This window comes from Bos grunniens, chromosome 29, assembly GCF_055505025.1.
Source record: "Bos grunniens cultivar Pamir isolate PY7600 chromosome 29, Bosgru_T2T1.0, whole genome shotgun sequence".
Classification (NCBI taxonomy): Eukaryota; Metazoa; Chordata; class Mammalia; order Artiodactyla; family Bovidae; genus Bos; species Bos grunniens.
This window is the reverse complement of record NC_141193.1, coordinates 21,862,852-21,890,214: the sequence shown is the minus strand read 5'-3', so window position 1 is coordinate 21,890,214 and position 27,363 is coordinate 21,862,852. Positions and strand designations below refer to the sequence as shown.

At 41.1% G+C, this 27,363-nt stretch overlaps 2 protein-coding genes across 6 annotated transcripts; one reads left to right on the top strand and one right to left on the bottom strand.

Annotated features, from left to right (window-relative positions):
• Nucleotides 1-11,645: 11,645 nt before the first annotated feature.
• HYLS1 (HYLS1 centriolar and ciliogenesis associated) lies at nt 11,646-24,916 on the top strand. The gene is made up of 3 exons (XM_086385478.1): nt 11,646-11,731; nt 18,674-18,791; nt 23,594-24,916. The coding sequence occupies exons 2-3, from the start codon at nt 18,778-18,780 to the stop codon at nt 24,522-24,524; spliced, it is 945 nt and encodes a 314-aa protein (XP_086241604.1). The 5' UTR covers nt 11,646-11,731; nt 18,674-18,777; the 3' UTR covers nt 24,525-24,916.
• PUS3 (pseudouridine synthase 3) lies at nt 15,376-26,835 on the bottom strand. Of its 5 annotated transcripts, none has more exons than XR_015158050.1 (6): nt 26,801-26,835; nt 24,893-25,016; nt 17,427-17,847; nt 16,749-17,314; nt 16,016-16,270; nt 15,376-15,899 (listed from the first exon to the last, which is right to left on the bottom strand). XR_015158050.1 is itself a non-coding variant. In XM_086385476.1 (6 exons), exons 3-6 carry the CDS (start codon nt 17,802-17,804, stop codon nt 15,589-15,591), a joined length of 1,446 nt encoding a protein of 481 aa, XP_086241602.1. In that variant the 5' UTR covers nt 17,805-17,847; nt 24,893-25,016; nt 26,801-26,835; the 3' UTR covers nt 15,376-15,588. The 5 variants fall into 5 exon arrangements, 3 of the variants coding, with proteins under 3 accessions (XP_086241602.1, XP_086241601.1, XP_086241603.1); XM_086385476.1 differs by having other exon boundaries at nt 16,016-16,206; XR_015158049.1 differs by lacking the exon at nt 24,893-25,016.
• Nucleotides 26,836-27,363: the final 528 nt, after the last annotated feature.

Below are 27,363 nucleotides of genomic sequence, written 5' to 3'. Positions count from 1 at the left end.
GTTCCAGGAGAAAGCTGGGAGGGTTGGCAGAAAGAACAAGAAAGCAAACATCTCATTTATCCCTGGTGGGCTCTAGAAGTGGAATCTGACAGGTTGGCAGAGGAAAATCTTGCCCTATTTCCTGTCTGGGACATTGGGAGGGAGTTCCCCTTACATGATTGTCCTCTACTGATCTGGGGCAGAGGCTTCTCACAGTGACCATGGAGGAAAAGCATAGACAGCAAAAGGGGACCCCAAGGAGAGCTTTTCTAAACCACCCTTGTTCGTGTATGGAGTGGACACTGAGTTGAAAGCCAGTGGGCCTGCCTTGGGGTTTTCTGTGGGACACAAAGATGTTCTAAAGACATAGACTTGCGGGGAGCGGGGGCATTGGCAATGGGTTGGAGGAGAAACAAGCCAATGGGCTCAATCAAAGTCTCAGTCAGTCAGCAGAGGCTAAGAGGCCGTTTTCCCTTTCCATTCAGCAAAGGGAAAATGGCTTATGTTCCTTGGGAGTACTGCCTGAGGCATAAATAAAAAATAGACCGTGAGTTCACCAGGTGCAGAGTATGAGCACCAGAAAAATGCAGTGTGACTGTACATGGGGAATTAGCATGAGACAAATCCGTGGGTTCCTTGAGAATTAAAGTCAAGTCCCAGGGACTGTTTTTTCTGAGTTTAGTGATTGGAGACACAAATCAATACTATTCATGTATTCTGCTACCAAATGTGTTTTGTTTGGCCTTCACGGCACAGTATTGCTTTTTAAATTATGCAACACTAAATACCAGAGGAAGTCACACAAATATCCAGATCTGTGGATACTTTAAAATCCACATTAAAAAAGATTTTGAATATTTTGAATCAATGAAGTATTTGTCAGTGCTGAACCTGAAATACTGCATGGCTACCGTGAGCCCGAGTTCCACAGCTGCTGCCTTTTCGGTCAAGGGTTGTCCAATTTCTTACAGCCTCTATCGCTCTCTATTTTCTCCAGATGTAACCAATTTAACCTAATTTGTAACACCTGGTTGGCAGCTTTGCAATCAACATGCAAATATTAATTAGAATTCTACTGTTTGCAAGTATCAGTAATAGGACTCAAAGTAGCTTAAATAAAAAGGGGAATTTCTTCTAAGGATACTCTGGTGTCTCATGGTGTACAAGGAGAGACACAGGAACAAATTTTAATACAAACACACCAAATACCCCCATCTTTTCTGCTCCTTCCATGAATATACATTTTTCTTTTCTCTGGTGAGAGAGAGAAAAGAGGAGCTCTCTCCCGCCATTATTAAGAGCTTCAAATTTACATCTCCTCTGCCCTCGGATGGAGCCAGCCCACGTTGGAATCCAGTCCCTTTCTGAATTCTTTGGAAAGGACACTGAACAATGCAGCCTTAGGAAGTCGCCCACTGTGCATATCTGCTGAGCCACAGTGTCTCTAACCCTTCCCTCCCCCTCCCCACCTCCAGGCACAGGAGGCTCCTGGACACAGCCTCCGCTGTCAGGCAGTACAGGCGCTATTTCTGGCCACGGCTGTCTATGATGAACCGCTGAATAGAAAACCTTGGCAGGATGATGGTCTTTTTGCACAAATATTGTTTCCAGAATACTGCAAGATCATACCAGTTTAGAAAAAGTATGGAATCTTCCTCTAGTCTCCCTCCCTGGAGGGAAGATAAAGAACTGTGCTGAGCCACTACAGAAAACAGTATGGAAGTTCCTCAAAAAACTAAAAATAGAACTGCCATATGATCCCGAAATCACATCCCTCAACATGTATCTGGACAAAACTGTCATTCAAAAAGAGACATGAACCTCTGCATTCATAGCAGCCACCTAAATGTCCATTAATAGGTGAATGGATAAAGAAGTTGCGGTACACACACACACAGAGACACACACACACACACATACATGAATGAGTAAAAAAGAGGTGGTATATGCATGCAGTGCGTGGAGTACTCCTCAGCCATAAAAAAAAAGAATGAAGCAATGCCATTTGCAGCAATATGGATGGGCTGAGAGATGATCATACTAAGTGAAGAAAGTCAGAAAGACAAATACCATGTGGTATCACTTATATGTGGAATCTAAAATATGACACAAATGAACGTATCTATAAAACGGAAACAGACTCATAGGCATAGAGAAGAGACTTGTAGTTGCCAAGAGGGAGGGAGGCTGGAGGAGAAAAGAACTGGGAGTTTGGGATTAGCACATACAAACTATTACATATAGAATGGATAAATAACAAGGTCCTACTGTGTAACACAGGGAACTATATTCAAAATCCTGTGATAAACCATAATGGAAAAGAACATATATATGTATATACAAGGGAATCACTTTGCTGTAGAACAGAAATTAACACGTTATAAATCAACTATATTTCAATACAATAAATTTCAAAAAAAAAAGGAGAACTGCCCTGATTTTGAAAGAGCAGTGCCCTTCAGAATGCAAGTAAGAATTAGAAAAATCAAAACCAAAAGAAAATGAAGCTATAATGGCACAAGAAGTTCCTAGAAGTAGGAAGAAAAGCAAGTAAACAGCAAATAAAGACATCAGTCTGATTCAGTCTGACTCTGCTCAAAGAAATATTTTATGCTTGAAGCCAGGTTTCTTGGGACCAGTAAAAACCATTACAGAAATTAATCATGCAGCATTATTGTTTCCAAGCCAAATTATATTTCTTATTTTTAAACATTTTAACTTCATTTAATTTTCTAATTATAAAATAATAGATGGCTGTTATAATTCTAAACGATTTTAGGAATGTAAAAAGAAACTGATGTTTTTGCTTATTCCCCTCACACATAACATCCACTCTCAAATCACATACTTTCAAGGTAAGCCGTTTACAGTGTGATTACAACCAAATGGAATGAAATTCCTCAGTAAGAAAGTAACAATCGGAACAGAAAGCCTCCTCCACTAGTGGTGCTGCTGCCGCTGCTAAGTCGCTCCAGTCGTGTCCGACTCTGTGCGACCGCATAGATAGCAGCCCACCAGGCTCCCCCGTCCCTGGGATTCTCCAGGCAAGAACACTGGAGTGGGTTGCCATTTCCTTCTCCAATGCATGAAAGTGAAAAGTGAAAGTGAAGTTGCTCAGTCGTGTCCGACTCTTAGCAACCCCATGGACTGCAGCCCACCAGGCTCCTCCACCCACGGGATTTTCCAGGCAAGAGTACTGGAGTGGGGTGCCATTGCCTTCTGAGACTCTAAAGGAGACCTGACCCCACTTTCTCTCCCAGGCAGCACCCCCTGCTGGACAACGTTGTGATTGCCACAGGATTAGGCTGCTCTTCTTGAGGGTCCATTTCAAGGAGAAGCAGAGGCATTGTCTCAAGGCTTTCATTCCCTCAGCAAATATTCACTGATTCCACCTCTAGATACGAGGAACTGTCCCAGGAGCTGAGCAGACAACAATAAAGATCCTAGCCAGTGGTTCCTACTCTCATGAAATGTACATGCAAGTAATCACGTAAAAGAATGAAGGTTGATATGTGTTATTAACAATCCGAAGAAGGTCCTGGATGTAAAAAAAAAATGATTGGGTGGTCATGGAAGAGCTCTGGAGATGGTGCCATTGAGAGAAAGAAGGATGAATATTTGTTCAGTGTAGAATAGTGGATGGGAAGGATATGCAAAGATCCAAAGTCAAGTTAAAAGGGTATGTTTTATTCAAGGAAATCAAGGAAGAAGGCTGCAGATTAATGAGATGAGAAACAAGGGAGAGTGACTTCCTTTAGTTCCTGTGGGGAAAACAGTTTAGAGAAGAAGTGAAAACACTGATTAGGAGGTGCGTGGAGTATAGTGTTTAGTATTAGTTCCAATAGTAAAGACAGAAAAATGCAAGCATCTGAGATACATTTTGAGTGAAAATGTACTGACCTACTAGGAGGGAGAGAGGAATGAATATCAGAGACCCCCAAGTACCTGGTACATGCCACTGCATAGAAGTATCACTGCTCACTGAGGAATCCTCGAAGTGTGGCATGAAAAGGGGAGATGATTCAACTTACACATGTTACATCTGAGAGTTAAGTGAGCCATTCACGTAAAAATGGCAAAAAGGCAGTAATTATGTGACTATGTAGCTCAGGAGATAAGACTGAGAAGTAACATTAAAGCAGGGGGAGGGATGCATGTGGAAGATATGATGGTTTTCTGTGTCAATCTGACTAGGCCAAGGGGTGTCCAGCTAGCTGATAAAATGTTATTTCTGGGTGCATTTGTGAGGATGTTTTCAGGAAAGATTAGCGTTTGAGTCAGTAGACTGGGTAAAGAAGATCACTTTCACCAGTGAGGGTGGGCATCATCGAATCCACTGAACAGAAATGTGGAAGAAGGGCAAATGTGCTCCCTGCTTGAGCCAGGACAGGCGCCCAGAGTCCTGGTTCTCAGGCCTTTGGACTCAGACTTCATTATACCAGACTTTCCTGGTCCTCCAGCTTGCAGACTGTGGGACCTCTGGGTGTCCATAATCACGTTAACCAATTCAATCAGCCAGTCAATCAGTCAATCAATCCTATTGAATCTGTATCTCTAATGCAGATTTTGGTACTGAGAATGGTTCTGCTTAGTCTCTCAGTCGTGTCCCACTCTTTGTGATCTGCAGTCTGCCAGGTTCCTCTGTCTGTGGAGATTCTCCAGGCAAGAATACTAGAGTGGGTTGTCATGCCCTCCTAGAGGGCATATTTCCAATCCAGGAATCGAACCCAGGTCTCCCACACTGCAGGCAGATTCTTTACCAGCTGAGCTACGAGGGAAGCCCAAGAATGGTTCTAGAGGAACAGAATTTTACAGATGAGTTTTCTGAATCAGTTCTGGGGCTTCTGAATTGGCTCTCTAATTTGATTAGATTTAAAGATACTAATGACTATTTCTAGTAGTATAGAGAGCAGTGACAGTCCATGCCAAGATCTGGAAATAGAGATAAGCAATGTATCTCCACTGAATACTCCTAATCAGCCACTTACAAGAAACAAGAATCAGATGACTATGTCTTTATACTTTCAAACTTTTATGTGGAGATCTAACAATTAAGATTACCTAGTTACTCCCCATGTCAGACAATGTGGTAAAAGGATGACTTCGGGGATTTGAAATTTCCAGCTCAAGGACCACATAAATGACTGGAAGCTTCTACGTGTGCCATGCAGACCTTTAGCTCCTCCTGGAGCTAAGGGCTGAAATTGCTGAAAACCAAACACAGAACCTCATACTGTGTATCTACAATTAGAAAAGAATAGGACATTATAAGTTAGAATGATAAATGTAGGGATACAGAGCCTCTAAATTCTGAAGAGTCTCCTTTGCTGGTGGAAGATTCTTCCCATCCCCATAATAATTTAATTTGACCATACTTAATTTCTTTATACACACTGCTTTGATAGTTGTGGTAAATAATACCAAATATGAGACACGTATGCATATACTGCCCTTAAAGAGCTGAATCTTCTTGGGAGGATAAGAAATACATACTTGGAAAAGTAATAAGAATAAAAAGCAAGGTATGACTATCAGGGCTTAGGATATAAATAAGAATGATTGGGAATAACATACTTGAACTGCCCTTTTAAATAGATTTAAAATGAAAGGATTTTAGAACTGAAAGCAATTAACATAATATCTAATGTAACTCCATTTAATAACTGAGAAAACAAACAAAGAGAAACTTAACTTGTCCAAATTATGATAGCAACTTACTGGGAACAGAACTCTGGTCTCCTGATTTCTGACTCTTTGCTGTTTCCTTTGCAACCACTGCCTTTGTGACTGCTAAAAAAAAAAAAAAGGAGAGACAGAGAGGTGAGCAGAGAAGGCCCTGTATAAGCACTAGGAGAAATGTACATCCTTGTCATACATACGAATGGATGATGATATCATCCGTATCATCAGCATCCTTCACTGCTGATACGTGAATGTTCAGTGAGTAGACTGGTGAAGGGCTCCTGTTATGAAGTATCAAAAAGTAAGACTGGAATGGAATGAGCATCTTGGGATGAAAAGATAAGATTAAACTAAACAGAATATTAACAGTCTCAGTCTAGGTATTTTAGATGTTAAATAAGAAATAAAAGTAAGTGCTATATGAATTTCAAAAAGGGTCAGATTCCAAAGGCTGAAAGTAATCAGGGCTGGCTTAGTGGAAGGGATAAATTGGAGATGAACATTCAAGAGGTATAGGATTTGAGAAAAGAGGATAATTTGGATAAGGTAAGGAAATCCTAGGACCTGGGAAACGAGGCTGAAAAGGCATGATGGCTCAAGATGATGCAGAGTAAGGAAATCCAAAGTTAAATAAACCAAGTAGCTTTGAGGAGAGTGAAAAAACAAGACTAACCAGAATGGGAAGCTTGGGTAGAGGTGACCCGGGAAATGAGGCTGAAAAGGCATGATGGCTCAAGAAGGTGCAGAGTCCCAGGAAGGCTGAATTTACTCTGACAGAGACCACTGCAGGTGCTTAAGCAGAATAACGTGATTAACATTTTAGAAAGACTCATATGGCAATGACATATAGGATGGACTGAGCCAAGAGAGTAAAAGGGAAGGCAAAGAGCTATTTTTCTAATAATAATAAAGAATTTTATAGACTAAAGAAGACTATACAATATTTATAATACCATAAGCTATTATCTCATAGACACTATGCTAGCTTTTCTCATTTAATTCTCACAAAAACCATATGAAGGAAGTTGAATTATCATCTCCATTTTTAAAATGAGAAAACAGAATCTACATAACCTGCCCAGGTCACAAATCCAGGGAGTGGAGGAGTCAGAATTTGAGCCCAGATAACATATGCAGAGTACATCATGAGAAATGCTGGGCTGGAAGAAGCACAAGCTGGAATCAAGATTGCAGGGAGAAATATCAATAATCTCAGATATGCAGATGACACCACCCTTATGGCAGAAAGTGAAGAGAAACTAAAAAGCCTCTTGATGAAGGTGAAAGAGGAGAGTGAAAAAGTTGGCTTAAAATTCAGCATTCGGAAAACGAAGATCATGGCATCTGGTCCCATCACTTCATGGGAAATAGATGGGGAAACAGTGGAAACAGTGTCAGACTTTATTTTTTGGGGTTCCAAAATCACTGCAGATGGTGACTACAGCCATGAAATTAAAAGACGCTTACTCCTTGGAAGAAAAGTTATGACCAACCTAGATAGCATATTCAAAAGCAAAGACATTACTTTGCCAACAAAGGTCCGTCTAGTCAAGGCTATGGTTTTTCCAGTGGTCATGTATGGATATGAGAGTTGGACTGTGAAGAAAGCTGAGCACCAAAGAATTGATGCTTTTGAACTGTGGTGTTGGAGAAGACTCTTGAGAGTCCCTTGGACTCCAAGGAGATCCAACCAGTCCATTCTGAAGGAGATCAGCCCTGGGTGTTCTTTGGAAGGACTGATGCTAAAGCTGAAACTCCAGTACTTTGGCCACCTCATGTGAAGAACTGACTCATTGGAAAAGACTCTGATGCTAGGAGGGACAGGTGACAGGAGGAGAAGGGGACGACAGAGGATGAGATGGCTAGATGGCATCACTGACTCGATGGACGTGAGTCTGAGTGAACTCCGGGAGTTGGTGATGGACAGGGAGGCCTGGAGTGCTGCGATTCATGGGGTCGAAAACAGTCGGACACGACTGAGCGACTGAACTGAACATGACCCCACAGCCTACAGTCTTAGCGTCTATGCCATATCCTTCAGTATTATTAAAGATGTCTGAAAGAATCTAAGAACAAAGTAATTAGGGCTGAACTAGTGATTAGTAGGAAAAAGGAAATGTAAGGAAGAAATGAGACTTTCAGTTCAGTTCAGTCACTCAGTCGTGTCCAACTCCCTGGCAACATGCCAGGCCTCCCTGTCCATCACCATCTCACGGAGTTCACTCAGACTCACGTCCATCGAGTCGGTGATACCATTCAGCCATCTCATCCTCTGTCGTCCCCTTCTCCTTCTTCGGCACTCAGCTTTCTTCACAGTCCAACTCTCACATCCATACATGACCACAGGAAAAACCATAGCCTTGACTAGACGGACCTTTGTTGGCAAAGTAATGTCTCTTCTTTTGAATATGCTATCTAGGTTGGTCATAACTTTCCTTCCAAGGAGTAAGCGTCTTTTAATTTCATGGCTGCAGTCACCATCTGCAGTGATTCTGGAGCCCAAAAAATAAAGTCTGATACTGTTTCCATTATTTCCCCATCAATTTCCCATGAAGTGATGGGACCAGATGCCATGATCTTTGTTTTCTGAATGTTGAGCTTTAAGCCAACTTTTTCACTCTCCTCTTTAACTTTCATCAAGAGGCTCTTTAGTTCCTCTTCACTTTCTGCCATAAGGGTAGTGTCATCTGCATATCTGAGGTTATTGATATTGATATTGATGAGACTTTACAAGGGAACAAAATTACAGAACTTAGTATTTATGAGATACATGGGGATGAGAAAGAGTGAAAAATGATCATCCCTTCAGGAGTGAAAACACAGGGAAACGATAATACCATTCACCCTTGGAAATCACACGGGTGAATCCAGAGGGGAAAGATGAGTAGTATTTCAGATATGTTGCATTTGGAAAGATGAAAAGATGTCCATGTAGAAATCAGAGTATGCAGATAAGATACGTTTTAGAAACTCAGGAGAGAGGAAGGATTGAAATTATAGATTTTTGAAATTACCTCACATAAAATGAATAGAGGAAGCAACAAAACTATTTAAGCTCTTTAAGGGAGGGGGAAAAAAAAAGAACTACTCTCTGGGGACCAGCAGAGTTGAAAGGCAGGAGAGCAGCAGGAGCAGAAGCAGGATAGGGCAGTCTCCTAGAGTTCAACAGAAGAGACTGTCAAGAAGAGAGCAGCTGCCTTCTAATTCACTCTATATTCTCTCCTGGAAGATCTCATTCTCACTTATTCCTTACACTCTTATCAACACACATGCAAGTAAGAAGTAAGAGAGGGCTACAATTGAAGGAGTTTGAATATGTCAACAAAGGGCTGAGGTAAGCAAATATATCACAAAGCAGTGATTAACTTAAGCATGAGTATATAACTAGTTGAAAGCAATATTTGAATGTACAAAGACACAGATGGGTTAATTAAACCAGTTAGGCTGAATCAGGGAAAGCATCTGGAAAAGGGCTGCATTACTACCAAAAGGTAAGGAAGCTATGTTAATCTACATCACTCAGACGCAATCAGCAAAATTCAGATTAAGGGAAACACCACAGGACCAACAACCAGGCTCCTTCAAACGAAATGCAAGGGAGAAATATGGAGGTGGAACGTGTAGAATAAGAGAAGCTTGAAAGACCTATCAACTAATCACAATGTGTGAACTGGATAGGATCCTAGGTTAAACAAGCACAGTAAAGGGAAAAAAAAAAAAAAGCAAAACTATGTGACAAGTAAATAAGAAAACACATTAAATATTTTAGATGTGATAAGATTGTGGTTATGCTTTTTAAAAGTCCTTTATGTTTTTAGAAATCATACTGATATATTTATAGATTTTTGATGCTTGATATTTGCTTCATATAAATACAGGAGTTATGTGGATAGTGATATAGAAGTAGAGATTGCTATTCAGTCTCTCAGTTGTGTCCGACTCTTTGCGACCCTATGGACTGCAGCACGCCAGACTTCCCTGTCCTTCACCATTTCCGGAAGCTCGCTCAAACTCATGTCCATTGAGTCGTGAGGCCACTCAACCATCTCATCCTCAGTCGTCCCCTTCTCCTCCTGCCTTCAATCTTTCTCAGCATCAGGGTCTTTGCTAATGAGTCGGCTCTTCGCATCACGTAGCCAAAGTACTGGAGCTTTAGCTTCAGCATCAGTTCTTCCAATGAATATTCAGAAATGATTTCCTTTAGGATTGACTGATTTGATCTTGTTGCAGTTCAATGGACTCTCAAGAGTCTTCTCCAACACCACAGTTCAAAAGCATCAATTCTTTAGCGCTCAGCCTTCTTAATGGTCCAACTCTCACATCCATATGTAAAGAGATTGGCCAGAAGTTAATAATTGCTGGAGCCAGGCACTGAGTTCATGTAGCTTCATTTTTTCCATATGTTTGAAATTTTCCTCACTACATTTTTTTGAAGATGCAGTTTGCTTTGTAAGAATAGGATTTTGTTCCATTCACTGTAGTTTAGATGACCCTGGTTAAGTTTTCTTGACCTGGGTTACGGATTTCAAGGAATCATGGGCATTATCAAATCAGATCTAGACAAAGCTAGAAAATGAAGTGGTCCATCAAAAAACAAGGTCTTAGAACACAAGGTTCCATCTGAAATATGACAGGAGATAGATGCTTCAAGTTATTAAAGGGTTTCAAAGATAAAATTCTAACAGAAAGGACAAGAAATTAATAAGGGATGTGTGTAAGGAGTTCATTGAATGAGCAAAGCAATAGTTAAGAAAAATGATTCTGTCCACTGGTTTCTAAGACAAAGTAGAGATTCAATGCCAATGAAAAAGACATGCAGGGATGAGAAGACCAAACTACAACATGGAATATTTGTTCATGAGAAAAGAATGTGCACTGAAGGCGTGTTAAGACATTGGAGATCTAGGGGTAGGGTCATTCAAACCTTTGCAAAACGACTTCTGTCATCTTCTCTGTTTATTCCTTTTCCTCAACAAATCCAAAGTGCACAGGCCCGAGGAAAAAGGTGGTAAGAGTAAGGGATAACTGAAGTTTGGAGGAAAAGGTTAAAGATCATTGTCTCCCTCTCACTCAATCCTGAATTTAACAAATAGTGTTAATTAAATCTGTCACTTTTCTATTTGCATGGGGTGGGGTATAGAAAGCTCAGGATGTGGAAGGACAAGTTGCTTTACATAGGTTGCAGGGAGGTGACTAGGACCTTGAGCTGTGAAGACCTCTACCCTTTTTCTCTTCTAGGCCTCACCCTCAAGAATTCCCAACACCCTAGAACATTCTTTCCCAGGTATGTAAACAAAACAGCACTTAAGGGTTAAGATTATGGGAAGAAGGGAGCATTTAAGCTCAAGCGAGGGCTTCTTCTAGCAGAAGTCGGAGTGGCGGAATCAGTTTGAGTCACATTGGCAAGCGCTGGAGACACACAATGGGTTAAATCAGAGAGCCTCGGAAGCCAGGGAAAGGATTGCGCTTTACACGGGTCTTTATATGGAAACTGCGCTGCCGCGGAGCCGGGTGGGGTGGGGAGGAGGGGGCGGTGGAAGAGGCGGAATCGGGGGAGAGGGCTCCAAAAGAAGGAAGAGATTGATTTCCCTGAGGTAGACGGAACGTTTAGAATGCCCCTCCCCAAATCCAGGTATCTCGCCGTTAGGTAACCTAGAGAGTTAACCGAGCCTCAGAAGCCCGCCCCTCCCCTTCGGGTCACTTGCAGGCGACGCCGTGATGCTTCCGGGTTACGTGCTCAAGCTCGGCGGCGTGTGGACCTCGCCGAATCCGAGCCGCGAGTCCCCAGGGCTCCTCCCGCCCGTGGGGGAGGGCCAAGAGAAAATACTCACCAATCGGAATGTAGACTTGGAAGACGTTCACTCTCTGGGCCAATAAGAAGGCGGTGGGCGGGGCTTAGGGGGCCGTTCGCTCTTCGGGTTTAAACCTGGGCGGCCGGGCGGTTAACGGTAGCTTGGACGCGTTTGCGGTCCGTACGCCTGCGCGAGCTGTGGGAAGCTAACTGAAACCTGCGGTGGTGCGATAGCCGCGCCGCGGGACTCGGTGCGGCCGACGGACGTCGGCTGGGCGGGTAAGCGGGCAAAGGAGGGGAGAGGTGGTACACGGGCCTCCCGCCCGCCCACGGCTGTAGAGATGGGGCTCTAAGTAGCGAGCAATTGAAGTCTCCCTCCCCTGGTTACGGTCCCCCGGGCGATCGGTGCAGAGCCCAGGTGTGCGGCCTCCGGAGGCACGTGTGAGCGGCGCCTTGCGTGCCCCTGGCGCGCCCGAACCCCGAGGTCACGTTATGCTCCCACTGCCGGTCCACTGCCCGCCTGGCGGCTGCAGCGGCGAGTACCCCAGTGGTCCGTCCACCCGTCTCTGCGAGGTGACCGGGCTTTGGGGCGGCGGGACCCGTGCCCGCGGAGGAGTCCGCTTCCTCGGAGGCTGGCCGCGAGCGTGCGAGACGATGACCACGCCCCGGGCCAGCTGGTGCAGACTCTGTTGTCATTGTGAATGGAGAAACCTCTTCTCCCCTTCTAGTTGGTTTCACCTTTGTCAAATTCTGTATGTTACAGTGCGAGAAACTCTGCCTAGTGAGTTAGGATAGCGTGTAGAATTGAAGAACCCTATAGTCCTGCCGCAGAATGAAACAAAAAAAGTTTTTTTCCTGGTTATAAAAGTTATACAGTCTCATTATTTTTAGAAATCCCAGCACTGTTAAATACATACTAAAAAAGGAAGAAAATACTTGAGATTCTATCAGCCACAGATTAAAAAAATCAGTGTTCATATTTGGGTTTACTTCAGATATTTACATGACTGTAAAATGTATTTATTTTGAATATAACAAAGCATTTTCATTTAAAAAGTAGATCATGCCTCAGTCCCTAGTATTTTAGGAATAAGACATTTGATCCATATCGAATGTAGACATGCATTATCATTTTTAATGAGGGCATAATATTTCTTGCTGTGGCTCTACTATGCCATATTATTTAACCTGTCCCCTAATGGATGGACATTTTTCTAATTCTTCATCAGAAAATAGTATGGTAGTGTTTACTTGCACACATATATGTTTGCATTCTTGTCCAGTTTATCTCCTTAGAATAATTTCTTGGAAATGGATTGTGGCTTAGAAATAATGGTACAGTTTAAATTCCGATTCAGGGTGGGAGGGAGGCTACGGGAAGGGGATATACACACTTATGACTGATTCCAATACAGCATGGCAGAAACCAATACAGCATTGTAAAACAATTAAAAATAAATTCTGATTCATAATGCCAGAGTGCCCTCTAGAAAAACTGTCGGTTCCCCCTCCCCTCTCAACAGTACAGAGTGTAAGAGTAGATATTTCTCCACACTCTGCCCTGCATTAAAAAATCTTACCAATCTAAAAGGCTAGCTTAATGTTTTTATTTGCTAAGAGGAATGCGAATTAGTGATTTTGAACCTGTTATAAAATTTCCACTAGTCTGTTGTTTTTTTGGATTATGGTTATCTTTTTTTAAGGTATTTTGTTTTCTTTTGTTCTAATATTGCCACCTTGAAGCTACATGCTTCCCTTCCAAGAAGTAGAGGAATTTGTTCTAACTCAGCAAAGTTTAGAATCTTAACTAGTGACCCAGCCCCTCTTCCAATTTAAAACCCTTCCTTTCCACCCTTGAAATCCTTTCATTTGTAACTAACTCAACGTGAACACTTAATTGCTTCAAATTCTGACAAGATGCTGCTGGGTATTTTGGTACAGATAATATCTATTTATCTACAAAATATAAGCTGTTCTAGCTTCTGTGTGAAAGTTTCCCTATAGGTAAAGAGAAAGGATTATCGTTCTTTATATTAAAAAAGAAAGAGAAAAAACTGACAGCTACTTACAGATCTTGCTAAATTATATATTTTATTATTTGCAAACACCTATCTTCATACACTCAAGAAAAAGTGCAATAATTTAACTGCAAAGAAAACATGCTAATCATAGTATAGTACACATGCCATTAAAAAAAAAAATCACTTTGGGCTTTAGTGTTGGAAATCCACCCAGCCCAGTGTCCTGTTGCATTTCTGTCCCTACTTGCCTCTGTTCTGTGTTTCTCTCTTCAGTAGGTAGTTTTGTATTGCATGAACATTGAAATGGATGATATAATAGTTCTTGCAAAGCACCATTTATATATGTAACATATACTTACATGTTATGTATATAAAATCTTGTTTAAACTTCACAACCTATTGAAATAATTGTTTTCCAAAGTAAAAGCTAAGTCCTACTTTACGAAAGTGAAAGTGGAGAGTGAAAAAGTTGGCTTAAAGCTCAACATTCAGAAAACGAAGACCATGGCATCCAGTCCCATCACTGTATGGGAAATAGGTGGGGAAACAGTGGAAACAGTGTCAGACTTTATTTTTCTGGGCTCCAAAATCACTGCAGATGGTGACTGCAGCCATGAAATTAAAAGACGCTTACTCCTTGGAAGGAAAGTTATGACCAACCTAGATAGCATGTTCAAAAGCAGAGACATTAATTTGCCAACAAAGGTCCGTCTAGTCAAGGCTATGGTTTTTCCTGTGGTCATGTATGGATGTGAGAGTTGGACTGTGAAGAAGGCTGAGCACTGAAGAATTGATGCTTTTGAACTGCGGTGTTGGAGAAGACTGTTGAGAGTCCCTTGGACTGCAAGGAGATCCAACCAGTCCATTCTGAAGGAGATCAGCCCTGGGATTTCTTTGGAAGGAATGATGCTAAAGCTGAAACTCCAGTACTTTGGCCACCTCACGCATAGAGTTGACTCATTGGAAAAGACTCTGATGCTGGGAGGGATTGGGGGCAGGAGGCGTAGGGGAAGACAGAGGATGAGATGGCTGGATGGCATCACTGACTCGATGGACGTGAGTTTGAGTGAACTCCGGGAGTTGGTGTTGGACAGGGAGGCCTGGCGTGCTTTGATTCATGGGGTCACAAAGAGTTGGACACGACTGAGCATCTGATCTGATCTGATGGGTCAGACTTTGGAGTCTGTACATTGTATTATACAATACAGATAATTCTGCAAAGTTACATTTAGGGACTTCTGATTTGCTTCGTCTGTGATGACTGTCCTGAGTTTTTCTGTGGCAACTACCAAAAATAATGTCACTAAATCCTTATTCTTCTAGATTTGATAATACATCTTGTTAACTATGAAAGGATTTCACTTAAGATCAAAGACCCTGATCCTCTCTCTTTTGCTTCTACTATAGACTCTCCTAAACATGGCTTTTTAGTTAGTTGCTTTTTATCTCATGTATCATTTTTTAGAGTTGATTTTTTTTTGATTCCCTAAACTCTGTTCTTTTCCTAGGTTTTTTTTTTGTTTTTTACTTGAAAACTAATGCCAGTGAAAGTACATTGAAATAAGGTAGAAAATTGAAAAAAATAAAATGCTTTGGTTTGTTCTTATATGTTTAAGTGGGAATATTTTGCTACACTCCATGATTACGCTAAAAACAGAAGGATCTTTACCTCAAAATTAAAGGAGAAAGACCCTTTGTGGCTCACATAGAACTATTAATAGATTGATAAGCTTCGTAAAAGATGCTGTGTTTTATCTACTTAGGTCATTTTCACTAAACCAGTTTATCAAATATATAACTAAGTTTTGTGTTTTTAAGTTTTGACACTTGGGCAAAGCTCTTTATGAGAACTCAGATGAGTAGTATCATTTGCTTTTAAAAAGAACAGCACAACAAATCAGATACTTGTGGGTTCTGGTTTTAATGAATTTGAACACAAGGCAGAGGTTTCCAGGTGTATGTAAATATATGTCCATTTAAAAATATCTTCTTGCTTCTCCCACCTCTAGTTCTGGACAGGAATGAAGGAATGTTTAAACTTTTTCTTGTTCAAGAAAGACTTCTTTAGCCTAATGGTGTTTTGTTGCCTCCTAGATCTTGGTGAGTTTTCTGTGGTTAAATGATGCTTTTAAGTTCTGTATCAACACAAATTCTCTTCGTTGGTTTCTCAAAAACAGTATTTTCTTCCTCTAGTGTGTCACTACAGTCCCTTTTGGCTTTTGTTTCTTCCTCATGGAATAAATGTGGGTGTTCAATGCGTCCCCTACGTACAAAATGCTGGATCCGGGATTCTAATCCTTGGCATTTAGGACGATCCATTAGGGGCTTATAAGTGCGCATTTTCACTCCTTCTACAAAGGCACTGGTCTGCTTTGTGACAGAGGGCTTAACATTTCTCCATTCTATCATTCCATCCATCTTTGGTCCTGTAATATATGCAGTCAAGCATTACAGTGGATACTTTACCACAACAGAGTCATGTCCAATCTCTCTGTGAATCTCCCTCCCCCACAACCCTGTATAACTTTGGTTCTCATCATACCTGTTCCACAGGGTAGTGCAACAGAGTCCAGGCCTTGTAGCATACTATACAACATCTGAGTTTTCACAGCATGATTAGCCCATAGTTGCTGAAGGTGGGTAACATTGAATTCCTGAACTTCCCGGTCATAGATCCACTTAATATTTTCAAACTTACAGTCATATAAGACTAGAGGAAATTCCACAGCCATACTAGAGAAGAAATAGTATGAGAATACACAGCAGCCATCCAACAGTTCTTAAAAAACAGGATTAGCTGGGTTAAAAGGAGGGGGAAAATTTTGTCAATATTGAGTATCTAATAGTTGAGAAAATATGACACCATCCCTCATGTTGAAGTTTATAATTAAAAAAAGAAAAACGCAGAAAACCATGGATCACTGTTAGGCTTGATCTACATTAGAGTCAATTTCAATTGTAACAAGTCACCTAGAAGTGAGTTGACTTGGCCCCACCATAATGCTGTAAAACTATTTAAGGGGCCTGGTCCAGATACCTGCTACTTACTAAAGGGATAGAACAATGACAGAAGAAAATTAAAAGATAATCACTGTTAGATGTTCATAACATTCTACAAGTTAGAGTAAAAGCCTCATGAAGGGAGAATCAGAAACCTAGTTTTTTAGACAATGGTGGGGAAAGGAAGAATATTTTAAAATATATTCTAATATATCTACAGGCAATAGCTGTTTTTGGGGGGTGGGGGGCAGTCTGGGTTTGTGTTTTTAACTTACCTATATTGAGGCTTCTGGGGATTTTTCTCTATGTTCAACAGTTCATCAATAACCTCTGGCTTCTCCATTCCTTGGCCAATCAGAAAAAGAACAGCCATCATACAGCGGACTTGATGATAAAGGAATGCCTGGCCAGTCACTTCAAACTGGCATAACTGAAAGGGTTCTTGCCATCCCTCCTCTCCCAGGTTCTGGCCCACTCGCTGTACTTGAGCAGACAAGATAGTCCTCTGAAAATTAATCACCCCATTGGCTACATCCATTTTACATAAGTTCCTAAAATCATGTGTGCCAACATACTTCTGAGCTGCATAGTTCATGGTTACAATGTCTAAGTTAGCACGAGGGAAAAAATAGCGGTAGGTCCGCTCAAGACAGCTGAACCTAGCACTGAAGCTAGTTTCTACGGGAGCCCAGGCCAGCACACGGATGTCTGGAGGGAGTACCCGATTGAGAATGTGGGTATAACGGATCTCTGTAGCCACATCATTGACTTCGTTTTTTAAATTAAAATGCTCAGAATCCCTGCCCTTTGGAATGTGAGAACGTAGGTCAAGAGAAATCACCTGTGGAATTAAGAGAAAGATACTTAGAGACACAAGTAATCTGAATCTTCAGTATGTACACCTAGAATATATTACTGTTGCTTGCTTTGCAAAACAGTACAATGGCCCTTACCTGTCCAAAGGCACTGACTCCTTTGTCTGTTCGCCCACACCGGTGATAGTTGGATGTCTGCCTGTTTTCTACCAGTCGAGTCTTGGTTAGAGCCTCAAACAGTTTCTCTTCAATTGTATTGCTTGTGTTTTCCTGACTGGCAAAGCCCTGATATCCCCAGCCCAGGTAGGCGATCTTTAGAGCTACATGTCTTTGACCGTGAGCACTGAAATCAAAGGCACGCTTAGGTTTTCCCCCAGCTCCTGAAGAATTCTCTCTAATGTTTGAGTTCTTATTGTTGGCCTGTTCTTTTTTAAGTCGTTTTACCTCCTGCTCCAGTTCCTGTACTCTTTTTAGGAGTTTCTCAGTCTGGATTCTGTCTACGTCATTTTCAGCCATGATATGACAACTTCAGGAATAAATACAAAGAGATCCACCCTATCTGAAAAGAGAGTAAGAGAGAAAATTTTAGTGCTGATTGCCTTGGTGATGTCGGTATCATTCCATTATGTTCAAACAGTATCTAAGATTTAATTTGAGGCCTAAGGGATATATAGATGTTTGATTCTGCCCAGGGATACAAGCATTGGAGAAGGCAATGGCACCCCACTCCAGTACTCTTGCCTAGAAAATCCCATGGACAGAGGAGCCTGGTAGGCTGCAGTCCATGGGGTTGCTAAGGGTTGGACCTGACTGAGCGACTTCACTCTCACTTGTCACTTTCATGCATTGGAGAAGGAAATGGCAACGCACTCCAGTGTTCTTGCTTGGAGAATCCCAGGGACGGGGAAGCCTGGTGGGCTGCCGTCTATGGGGTCATACAGAGTCGGACACGACTGAAGCGACTTAGCAGTAGCAGTAGCAGGGATACAAGCATTAGCTTCATTAAAATGGGTCAATCATCTAGATATTATTCTTTTCCATCATGTCTGGTCAATTCATAGTGGAAAAGGAAGGTAGCATCAAAAAAAAAAAAAAAATCCAGCTAGCATTGTTAAGATTTAGTCAGGATTTACGGGAAATGTAGATTTCATTTCTCTATTCTTCATGAGCTGAGATGGTGGAAAACTGATGTTATTGATATTTTTCCCCTAAAACACTTCCTTTTGACTTCTCATTTATATTTGTGCTATCTTCCAATCATAAAATCTTCTTATATGGAGTATTTATGTCTACTCCAAGTTTCTGTTGCTTTCTAATACTGCAGATAAAATTAGTGCTTGTGGTGGGTGGTGTGTTCTGTCATCTAAAACAGTTCTGTCTTAAAGGTGGTGCAATAGAAGCTGGCCCAGTGGAAGAAACTTGTCAGTGATTGTACTTCATATTGGAAGTAGAATCTGGAATCAAGATTTTCCCCCTTTAAGCAGCTCTGATGGCACAAAGAAGGTAATTAAGCATTAAGATCTTTTAAAGTCAAATTTAATGCATGTTCTGATAAGAGATTTCTGTACCTCTAGTAGTTAAAATTGTCATGCTGGAAAATAATGTCACTCTGGATAATATAATTTAGATATCAGTGTTGAAATTCTTGACGTATTGCAGTAATTTGAGGACAACTATAACTACATCTATAAACTGGGACAGTACTAGACAATCTTTGATGGTTACTTTAAGTTTAGGTAACTCAATTTAGTTTTTTGCTCTTTGAGTTTCTATATCTATGATAGATTACAAATTTAAATGTAAAAAATGAAATTATATTAGGATAAAACATGACATAACCTTCTTACAATCTTGAAGTAGGAAAGGCATAAGTGAGGCGCTGCAGAAACCCAAAAAATGCGACCACCTAAGAATATGTTTCTAACAGCAAAAAGTCAGAAGTTAAATAACAAACTAGGAAGAAAAATGTAATGATGGTATGTATTTCATACATAATCAGCTTTAATATAAAGATCAATAAGGAAAAAACCAACAACCTGAGAGGTAAAGGGAAACATGCATATTTCATACAGAGGGAAAAAAAATCTTATAAATGTATGAAAAGATGCTCAAATTTACTCAGTTTAAATCAATGCCAGTATATAGGAGGACTGTTTTCTTTATCAAACTGACTGCAAAGAGGAGAGCGTTTGATAGTATACCAAGTTGAAGAGAGGAGAGGAATGAGAAACAAGCTCTGGAATACACACACACTCAGTACTTCTTTAGAGGGAATCGGGCAACAGCTATCAAAATTGAGTGCACACATGCCTTTGACCCACCTATTACATTTCTAGAAATTGAATGTACATATATGCTTAAACAAGTATGTAAAATTTACAAGATATTTGTTATAAGACTCGTTTTTAAGAACAAAAATAAAATCACTAAATTAAATCATTCAGGAAGAGGTTGAATAAATTATGGTACATCCATACCTTGGAATTCCATGTACCTTTAAACAATGAAGTCAGTCTATTACTTCTGACACTGACACAGCTGGATCACTAAGACTTTATGATTCGAAATAGTTTCTTTATGGTATAAAAATGTGCATATGAATATGGAAAATTATTGGAGAAATGATAAGCTGCCTTTGACAGTGAAACTTGCTTTGGGTGGGGGGGTGGGGAGTCCTTGCTTTAAACTACATGTATATGTATTAGTTTTTCAGCTTAAGAAAAGTATCAGAGATACAGGAAATAGTGGGCAGTAGATACCTATTCTAGATCCAGTCAGGAAACTGGCATTGGGTGTTTGGTTTGGGTACTTAAAGTACTTAAGCATAAGGAGTGTATGCATGTGATGGTCTTTTGGATTAAATCACTCTCGCAGTTAAAAGCATGGACTCTGAATCCAGACTGCCTGAGTTAGAATTCCAGCTCAACCACTTACTAGCGCTGTAACCTTGGGCTATTTAATCTGTCCATGCCTTAGGCTACTCATCTGTGAAAAGGAGCCTTTGACTGTGTGGATCACAATAAACTGTGGAAAATTCTGAAAGAGATGGGAATACCAGACCACCTGACCTGCCTCTTGAGAACCTATATGCAGGTCAGGAAACAACAGTTAGAACTGGACATGGAACAACAGACTGGTTCCAAATAGGAAAAGGAGTACGTCAAGGCTGTATATTGTCACCCTGCTTATTTAACTTATATGCAGAGTACACTGGGCTCTGAGAAACACTGGGCTGGAAGAAGCACAAGCTGGAATCAAGATTGCCGGGAGAAATATCAATAACCTCAGATATGCAGATGACACTACCCTTATGGCAGAAAGTGAAGAGGAACTAAAAAGCCTCTTGATGAAAGTGAAAGAGGACAGTGAAAAAGTTGGCTTAAAGCTCAACATTCAGAAAACTAAGATCATGGCATCTGGTCCCATCACTTGATGGGAAATAGATGTGGAAACAGTGTCAGACTTTATTTTTCTGGGCTCCAAAATCACTGCAGATGGTGACTGCAGCCATGAAATTAAAAGATGCTTACTCCTTGGAAGAAAAGTTATGACCAACCTAGATAGCATATTCAAAAGCAGAGACATTAATTTGCCAACAAAGGTCCGTCTAGTCAAGGCTGTGGTTTTTCCAGTAGTCATGTATGGATGTGAGAGTTGGACTGTGAAGAAAGCTGAGCACCAAAGAATTGATGCTTTTGAACTGTGGTGTTGGAGAAGACTCTTGAGAGTCCCATGAACTGCAAGGAGATCCAACCAGTCCATTCTAAAGGAAATTGACTCTAATGTAGATCAAGCCTAACAGTGATCCATGGTTTTCTGCGTTTTTCTTTTTTTAATTTTAAACTTCAACATGAGGGATGGTGTCATATTTTCTCAACTATTAGATACTCAATATTGACAAAATTTTCCCCCTCCTTTTAACCCAGCTAATCCTGTTTTTTAAGAACTGTTGGATGGCTGCTGTGTATTCTCATACTATTTCTTCTCTAGTATGGCTGTGGAATTTCCTCTAGTCTTATATGACTGTAAGTTTGAAAATATTAAGTGGATCTATGACCGGGAAGTTCAGGAATTCAATGTTACCCACCTTCAGCAACTATGGGCTAATCATGCTGTGAAAACTCAGATGTTGTATAGTATGCTACAAGGCCTGGACTCTGTTGCACTACCCTGTGGAACAGGTATGATGAGAACCAAAGTTATACAGGGTTGTGGGGGAGGGAGATTCACAGAGAGATTGGACATGACTCTGTTGTGGTAAAGTATCCACTGTAATGCTTGACTGCATATATTACAGGACCAAAGATGGATGGAATGATAGAATGGAGAAATGTTAAGCCCTCTGTCACAAAGCAGACCAGTGCCTTTGTAGAAGGAGTGAAAATGCGCACTTATAGGCCCCTAATTTCCTAAAGCTCAGGAAACTGTTAGGGTGTCACTTCTTTTGCACTGCAGCATATGAATTAGCATATTAATATTTACAAAATGTCTTTTTGAATGTAGCAATGATGTATTTAGTCTGAGTGGAATTTGTGTCAGCAGATATTAATAATTTATTGCCTCTTATACTGTAAAATGTTAAATTTCAGTTCCTATAACCCTGAATAGTGTTCATTAATAACAGTAAAAAAGAAGAACCTTAGGGTTAGTTTTAGGGCACTTTTATTTTGAGAGCATGAAGTGTAGAATGTGTTGATAAAGCTGAAGCCTCTTGCGAAATGATTTTTTAAATGAAATGCATAAAGTCTTTTTGAATAACATAGTATGCATTGCTATTTGCTTGATTATGTGATGTCAAAAGTTTAATTATATTCCAAGTACAAAAACAAATGGGATTACTTTGAGGATGTTCAATAGCATTAACAGTGGCTTTGTTTTGGTCTGGGGCAGATGCCACCAGCTAAAACAGTGTTATTAAAATCAGTTCAATAAAAAGGATTTAAAAATGTAAAAAAAAAAAATAAATAAAAAAATAAAGGAGATCAGTCCTGGGTGTTCTTTGGAAGGACTGATGCTAAAGCTGAAACTCCAATACTTTGGCCTCCTCATGTGAAGAGTTGACTCATTGGAAAAGACTCTGATGCTGGGAGGGATTGGGGGCAGGAGGAGAAGGGGATGACAGAGGATGAGATGGCTGGATGGCATCACCGACTTGATGGACGTGGGTTTGGGTGAACTCTGGGAGTTGGTGATGGACAGGGAGGCCTGGCATGCTGAGATTCATGGGGTCGCAAAGAGTCGGACACGACTGAGCGACTGAACTGAACTGAAGAGTACTCATCCCACAGCTGTGAGGATTAACATGAATAAATAAATGTAAAGCACAAAAAAATAGTGCTGGGTACATAAAGTGTCCCTTTTAAGTACAAGTTAGATAATGTACATGAAGCATTATGCCCCATATCATTAATCTCTTGAGCTTTTCTTATGCCAGAACCCACCTATCCTAGGAGCTACTAAAGGTAGCAAGACTTCCAGGCAATAAAATTGGGAGTGATTAAGAAGAGCCTGGAAATGGAAGCGGGTAATAAACCCTGAGATGAGTTAATACCTGCAAAATCACTGCAGATGGTGACTGCAGCCATGAAAGTAAAAGACGCTTGCTCCTTGGAAGAAAAGCTATGACCAACCTAGACAGCATATTCAAAAGCAGAGACTTTACTTTGCCAACAAAGGTCTGTCTAGTCAAAGCTGTGGTTTTTCCAGTAGTTATGTATGGATGTGAGAGTTGGACTGTGAAGAAAGCTGAGCGCCGAAGAATTGATGCTTTTGAACTGTGGTGGTGGAAAAGACTCTTGAGAGTCCATTGGACTGCAAGGAGATCAAACCAGTTAATCCTAAAGGGAACCAGTCCTTAATATTCTTTGGAAGGATTGATGCTGAAGCTGAAACTCCAATACTTTGGCCACCTGATGGGAAGAACTGACTCATTGGAAAAGACCCTGATGCTGGGAAAGATTGAAGGCAGGAGGAGAAGGGACAACAGAGGATGAGATGGTTGGAGGCATCACTGACTCGATGGACCTGAGTGAGCAAGCTCCAGGAATTGGTGATGGACAGGGAAGCCTGGTGTGCCACTGTCCATGGGGTTGCAGTCGGACGCGGCTGAACGACTGAACTGAACTGAGTTAATGCCCCTCCAAAGTGCTCCCTTACTGCCTGTACTAATCTGTATTTTACCATATACTTAACTGTTGTACTTATGACTGTTCTGTTTCATTGCTATAAAATAGTACATAGGAAGGGAATGGTTTTTGAGCTGGGAGTTTATTGTCAGGAAACTAATTGATGATTTTCTCTTACAGAAGGTCCTTCAGTATAGGGGAAGCAGTGGAGGAACTTGTGGGACCTGATGGACAAAAATGGGCTGATACGGATCCAGAAGAACGAATGTTAGTAGCCGCTAAAGCTTTCCCTCATATCTGTGCAGGCCACGGTGAGGGAGATGTCAGAAGAGAAGCCCAGTCCACCCTGTATGATCCCTACAGTAAAGCCTCAGTAACCTCAGGAAAGCAACCTGCTTTTCCTGCACAACTGCATCACCCACATACAGAAAGCAATGGCCCTTCAGAAGCAGTCTCAGAGACCTCCCAAAGACTCCGAAAGCCAGTTATGAAGAGAAAGGTGCTGCGTCGAAAGCCAGATGGGGAAGTATTAGTGACGGATGAGTCGATGATCAGTGAATCAGAGTCTGGTACAGAAAATGACATGGATGTCTGGGACTTAAGACAAAGGCTGATGAATCTGCACTTCCAGGAAGACAGGGAATCTCCAGTTGATGTTTCACAAAAATTTAGTCTACCACGTGAATACCAAGGAATTTCTCAAGATCAGCTCATTTGCTATCTACGAAGAGAAGAAATGGGCCCTCCAGCTTATGAACAAGACCTGATTGTTGCCAGCCGGCCCAAGTCCTTTATCCTCCCAAGGCTGGACCAGTTGAGCCGAAACCGGGGCAAGGTAGACCGGGTAGCCCGCTATTTTGAATATAAACGAGACTGGGACTCCATGCGGTTACCTGGTGAAGATCATAGGAAGGAATTACGCTGGGGTATCCGAGAGCAGATGCTTTGTCGTGCAGAAGCCCAGTCCAAGCCTCAGCATATATATGTTCCAAACAATTACCTAGTGCCAACTGAGAAGAAACGATCTGCCCTTCGCTGGGGTGTTCGTTGTGACCTTGCAAATGGTGTGATACCCAAGAAACTTACGTCCTTCCCTCTTTTTCCTTCTTAAGTCTTTTTTTTTTTTTTTTAACTTGTCTCTCCTTTCACAGGATTGTTTGCAATAACCTGGTTCTTAGTACCTCTCCTTTTATTTAAATAGAAACAACTAACTCAAAATACCATGGAACATAGAGTAAGGACTTCACCCATCACTGGTCTTTTCTAGGTATATGTCACATTGGTATCTACCACTTAACTTCCAAATGACCATCAAATCTAGCAACTGCAAGAGGAATCATGGCAGAAAAACAGACCTAGGCTTTCTGTTTTGTCTTAGTGAGCAAAGCCAGCCCTTGTTTCATGAACTTGTTACCTTTGGCCAATGTGAGTTGCTGTTTTTATCAGTGTGTTTTTAAAGTTGCTGGGCAGTAAGCTTACCTATTAAACACTTTTGGAAATTTGTGAACTTTACTTTATTTTCCCTTAAATATTTTCCAAAGGCAATCTCAGACGTAGGTTATGATTCTGCTTCCAATTATACTCTCCATCATACTCTCCGCACCTAAATGAGAGCCAAAGGGAATGGACAAAAACCTGCCCTTTACACATAATCCTACATGAAGGAACAGCAAGATAACCTTTGCTACTAAAGGAATACAGTAATTCCACTAACCATGTTAAATGTTTTTTAATAGATGCTCAATAATAGCACGATATCACATGCAAGGTTCTAACCCAAGTTTTGTTTCAGAATTATTTCAATAATATGTTGCCCTCCGTTTACTTCTGGAATGCCATACTTTTTATAATTTGCCTCTGAGAATTTCTTAGAAATCATGTCTGTCATTTGAAGGCTATTGCCACATTGCAACAGAGCTTCAAACTACTAGCAGCTGGAGCCAGATGCAGACATAATAACCAAAATGAATCTGGCCTGTTAGGGTCAAATCAATAACTGAGCTCATCTGAACTTAGATCTGTTTGTTCTTGATTTCTGGTTCAATAATACCTAAAACCTGGAGGCTGTCAGATTTAGCATTTAAGCCAGAAGAGTGACAGCAGAAATAGCTTGCTTGTTCAAGAGAAAAACAGCCATGTGACAAAAATGAATGACCTTGACCATTACTATCTGCTAAAATACATTTTCTCCGTAATATTTAAGTTACATCATTCATTCATTCACCCATTTCCATTGTTAAGCATTCATTAGGGAGAGAAATAATCAGTGGCTCAAAGATACATGTAAGGTAACATTCACTGCAAATAAGCAGAAACTGCCAACTGTCCAACAATAGTGAAGTAATTAGATGTTAGTCATTGGAAATATATGGGAAGCTAATAGAAAAATGAAAATTAGATGAAACAAATAGGCTGCACGCACTGTCTTGCTGCACACACAAAGCCCAAGGAAAGGTCAACACACCTAACTTCAGGTAGTGGGATTCAAGGTAAGTCTGTACCTCTGTTTTAAAAGTTAACAGCCACATTGCATTTTTTTTTTACATACAAATCAGTTAAAAAAAAAAAAATCCCGATGGTTTGCCTCTTCATCTATTTCTCAAAGCCCAATATTACCTACCTTATTAAACCAATTAACTAGTCCAAAGGTATTAAACCGGTAATAAGACATTTTTGGCAAAACAGAATTGACTCAGTACAGTTTTCCCCAGAACACCACTTCCCCTCCTCAGGGTGAAGTGCAGTGGTTCTCAAGCAGCCGTGTAATACCAGGAAGTGAAGTAAAAGTCACTCAGTCGTGTTTGACTGCGACCCCATGGACTATACGGTCCATGGAATTCTCAAACCCAGAATACTGGAGTGGGTAGCCTTTCTTCTTCTCCAGGGGATCTTCCCAACCCAGGAATCGAACCCAGGTCTCCCGCATTGTGAGCGGATTCTTTGTGCCAGCTGAGCCACAAGGGAAGCCCAGGAAAGGGGTCACCAAATTATCAAACCAATTTTCAAATTTTGGGGGAAAATGTTGCCACACCTCCACACTCCACATACTACCGGAATCTCCACTTATACTATTTGGTTTCATGAGCAAACGAATTCTGAGGCAGAAAAGACTACACTCCGCAGTCCCAGGGTCCTCAACAAATCGAAGAACAAGCTCCTAACTGCTGCACGTTCCTGACAACTGCTCCAAGAAGCACCAGACACAAAAACACAGGGTCTTTAGCGAGGTTCCACTTCCATACTCAAAAGAGTGCTTTCCGGGAAAGATCAAGGTACAGAAAAAGGAGCATAGGGGAAATGAGAGAAACGTCCATCTGTTTGCCCATCTGTTCGTTCCTCTTTGTAGAACCCAGAAAATAATTCACCCCCCAAAACCCGCACACTTACCTTCCGGTTGTCGGCCACGCAGCTTTCCTCGAGACAGGAAGCTGTCACTTTGCGTCTTCTACGTGCTCCTCCGGGACTTCATGGGAAATGTAGTCCACCTTTATGGGAAATGTAGTTCTAAGAGCCGGGAGTGCAGGTTTAACACTGAAGTGTGCCTACTGTTTTGTAGTCCGGCCACTGTCTATGCACCTCCAACAAGGCATGATCTGGGGCCTGCGCAAGGACAAGAATAAAAGATAGGATAATTTCTAGTCTGCTAAAATAATAGAACGTTAAATTTAAAGAACTTGACCCGATTTTATTCGTAGTTAAATTAGTAGAAAGCTGTCATTGAGAGTCAAAACCATTTACAATTAGACTCCACATGAAGGGCCGAAAAGGAATGTGATCATCTCATAACAAATGACCGAGATGTCTGAGTGACCGAACAAGGATAGGGAGTCTTGCTTCAGCACCACGGAGAGGTCATAACTAGGATTTTGCACGTTTTTCTAGAGATACTGATTGAAATCTCAAGATTCCGGTTAGAAAATTTGAAGAAAAAAATATTCTGCCTCTTTTGT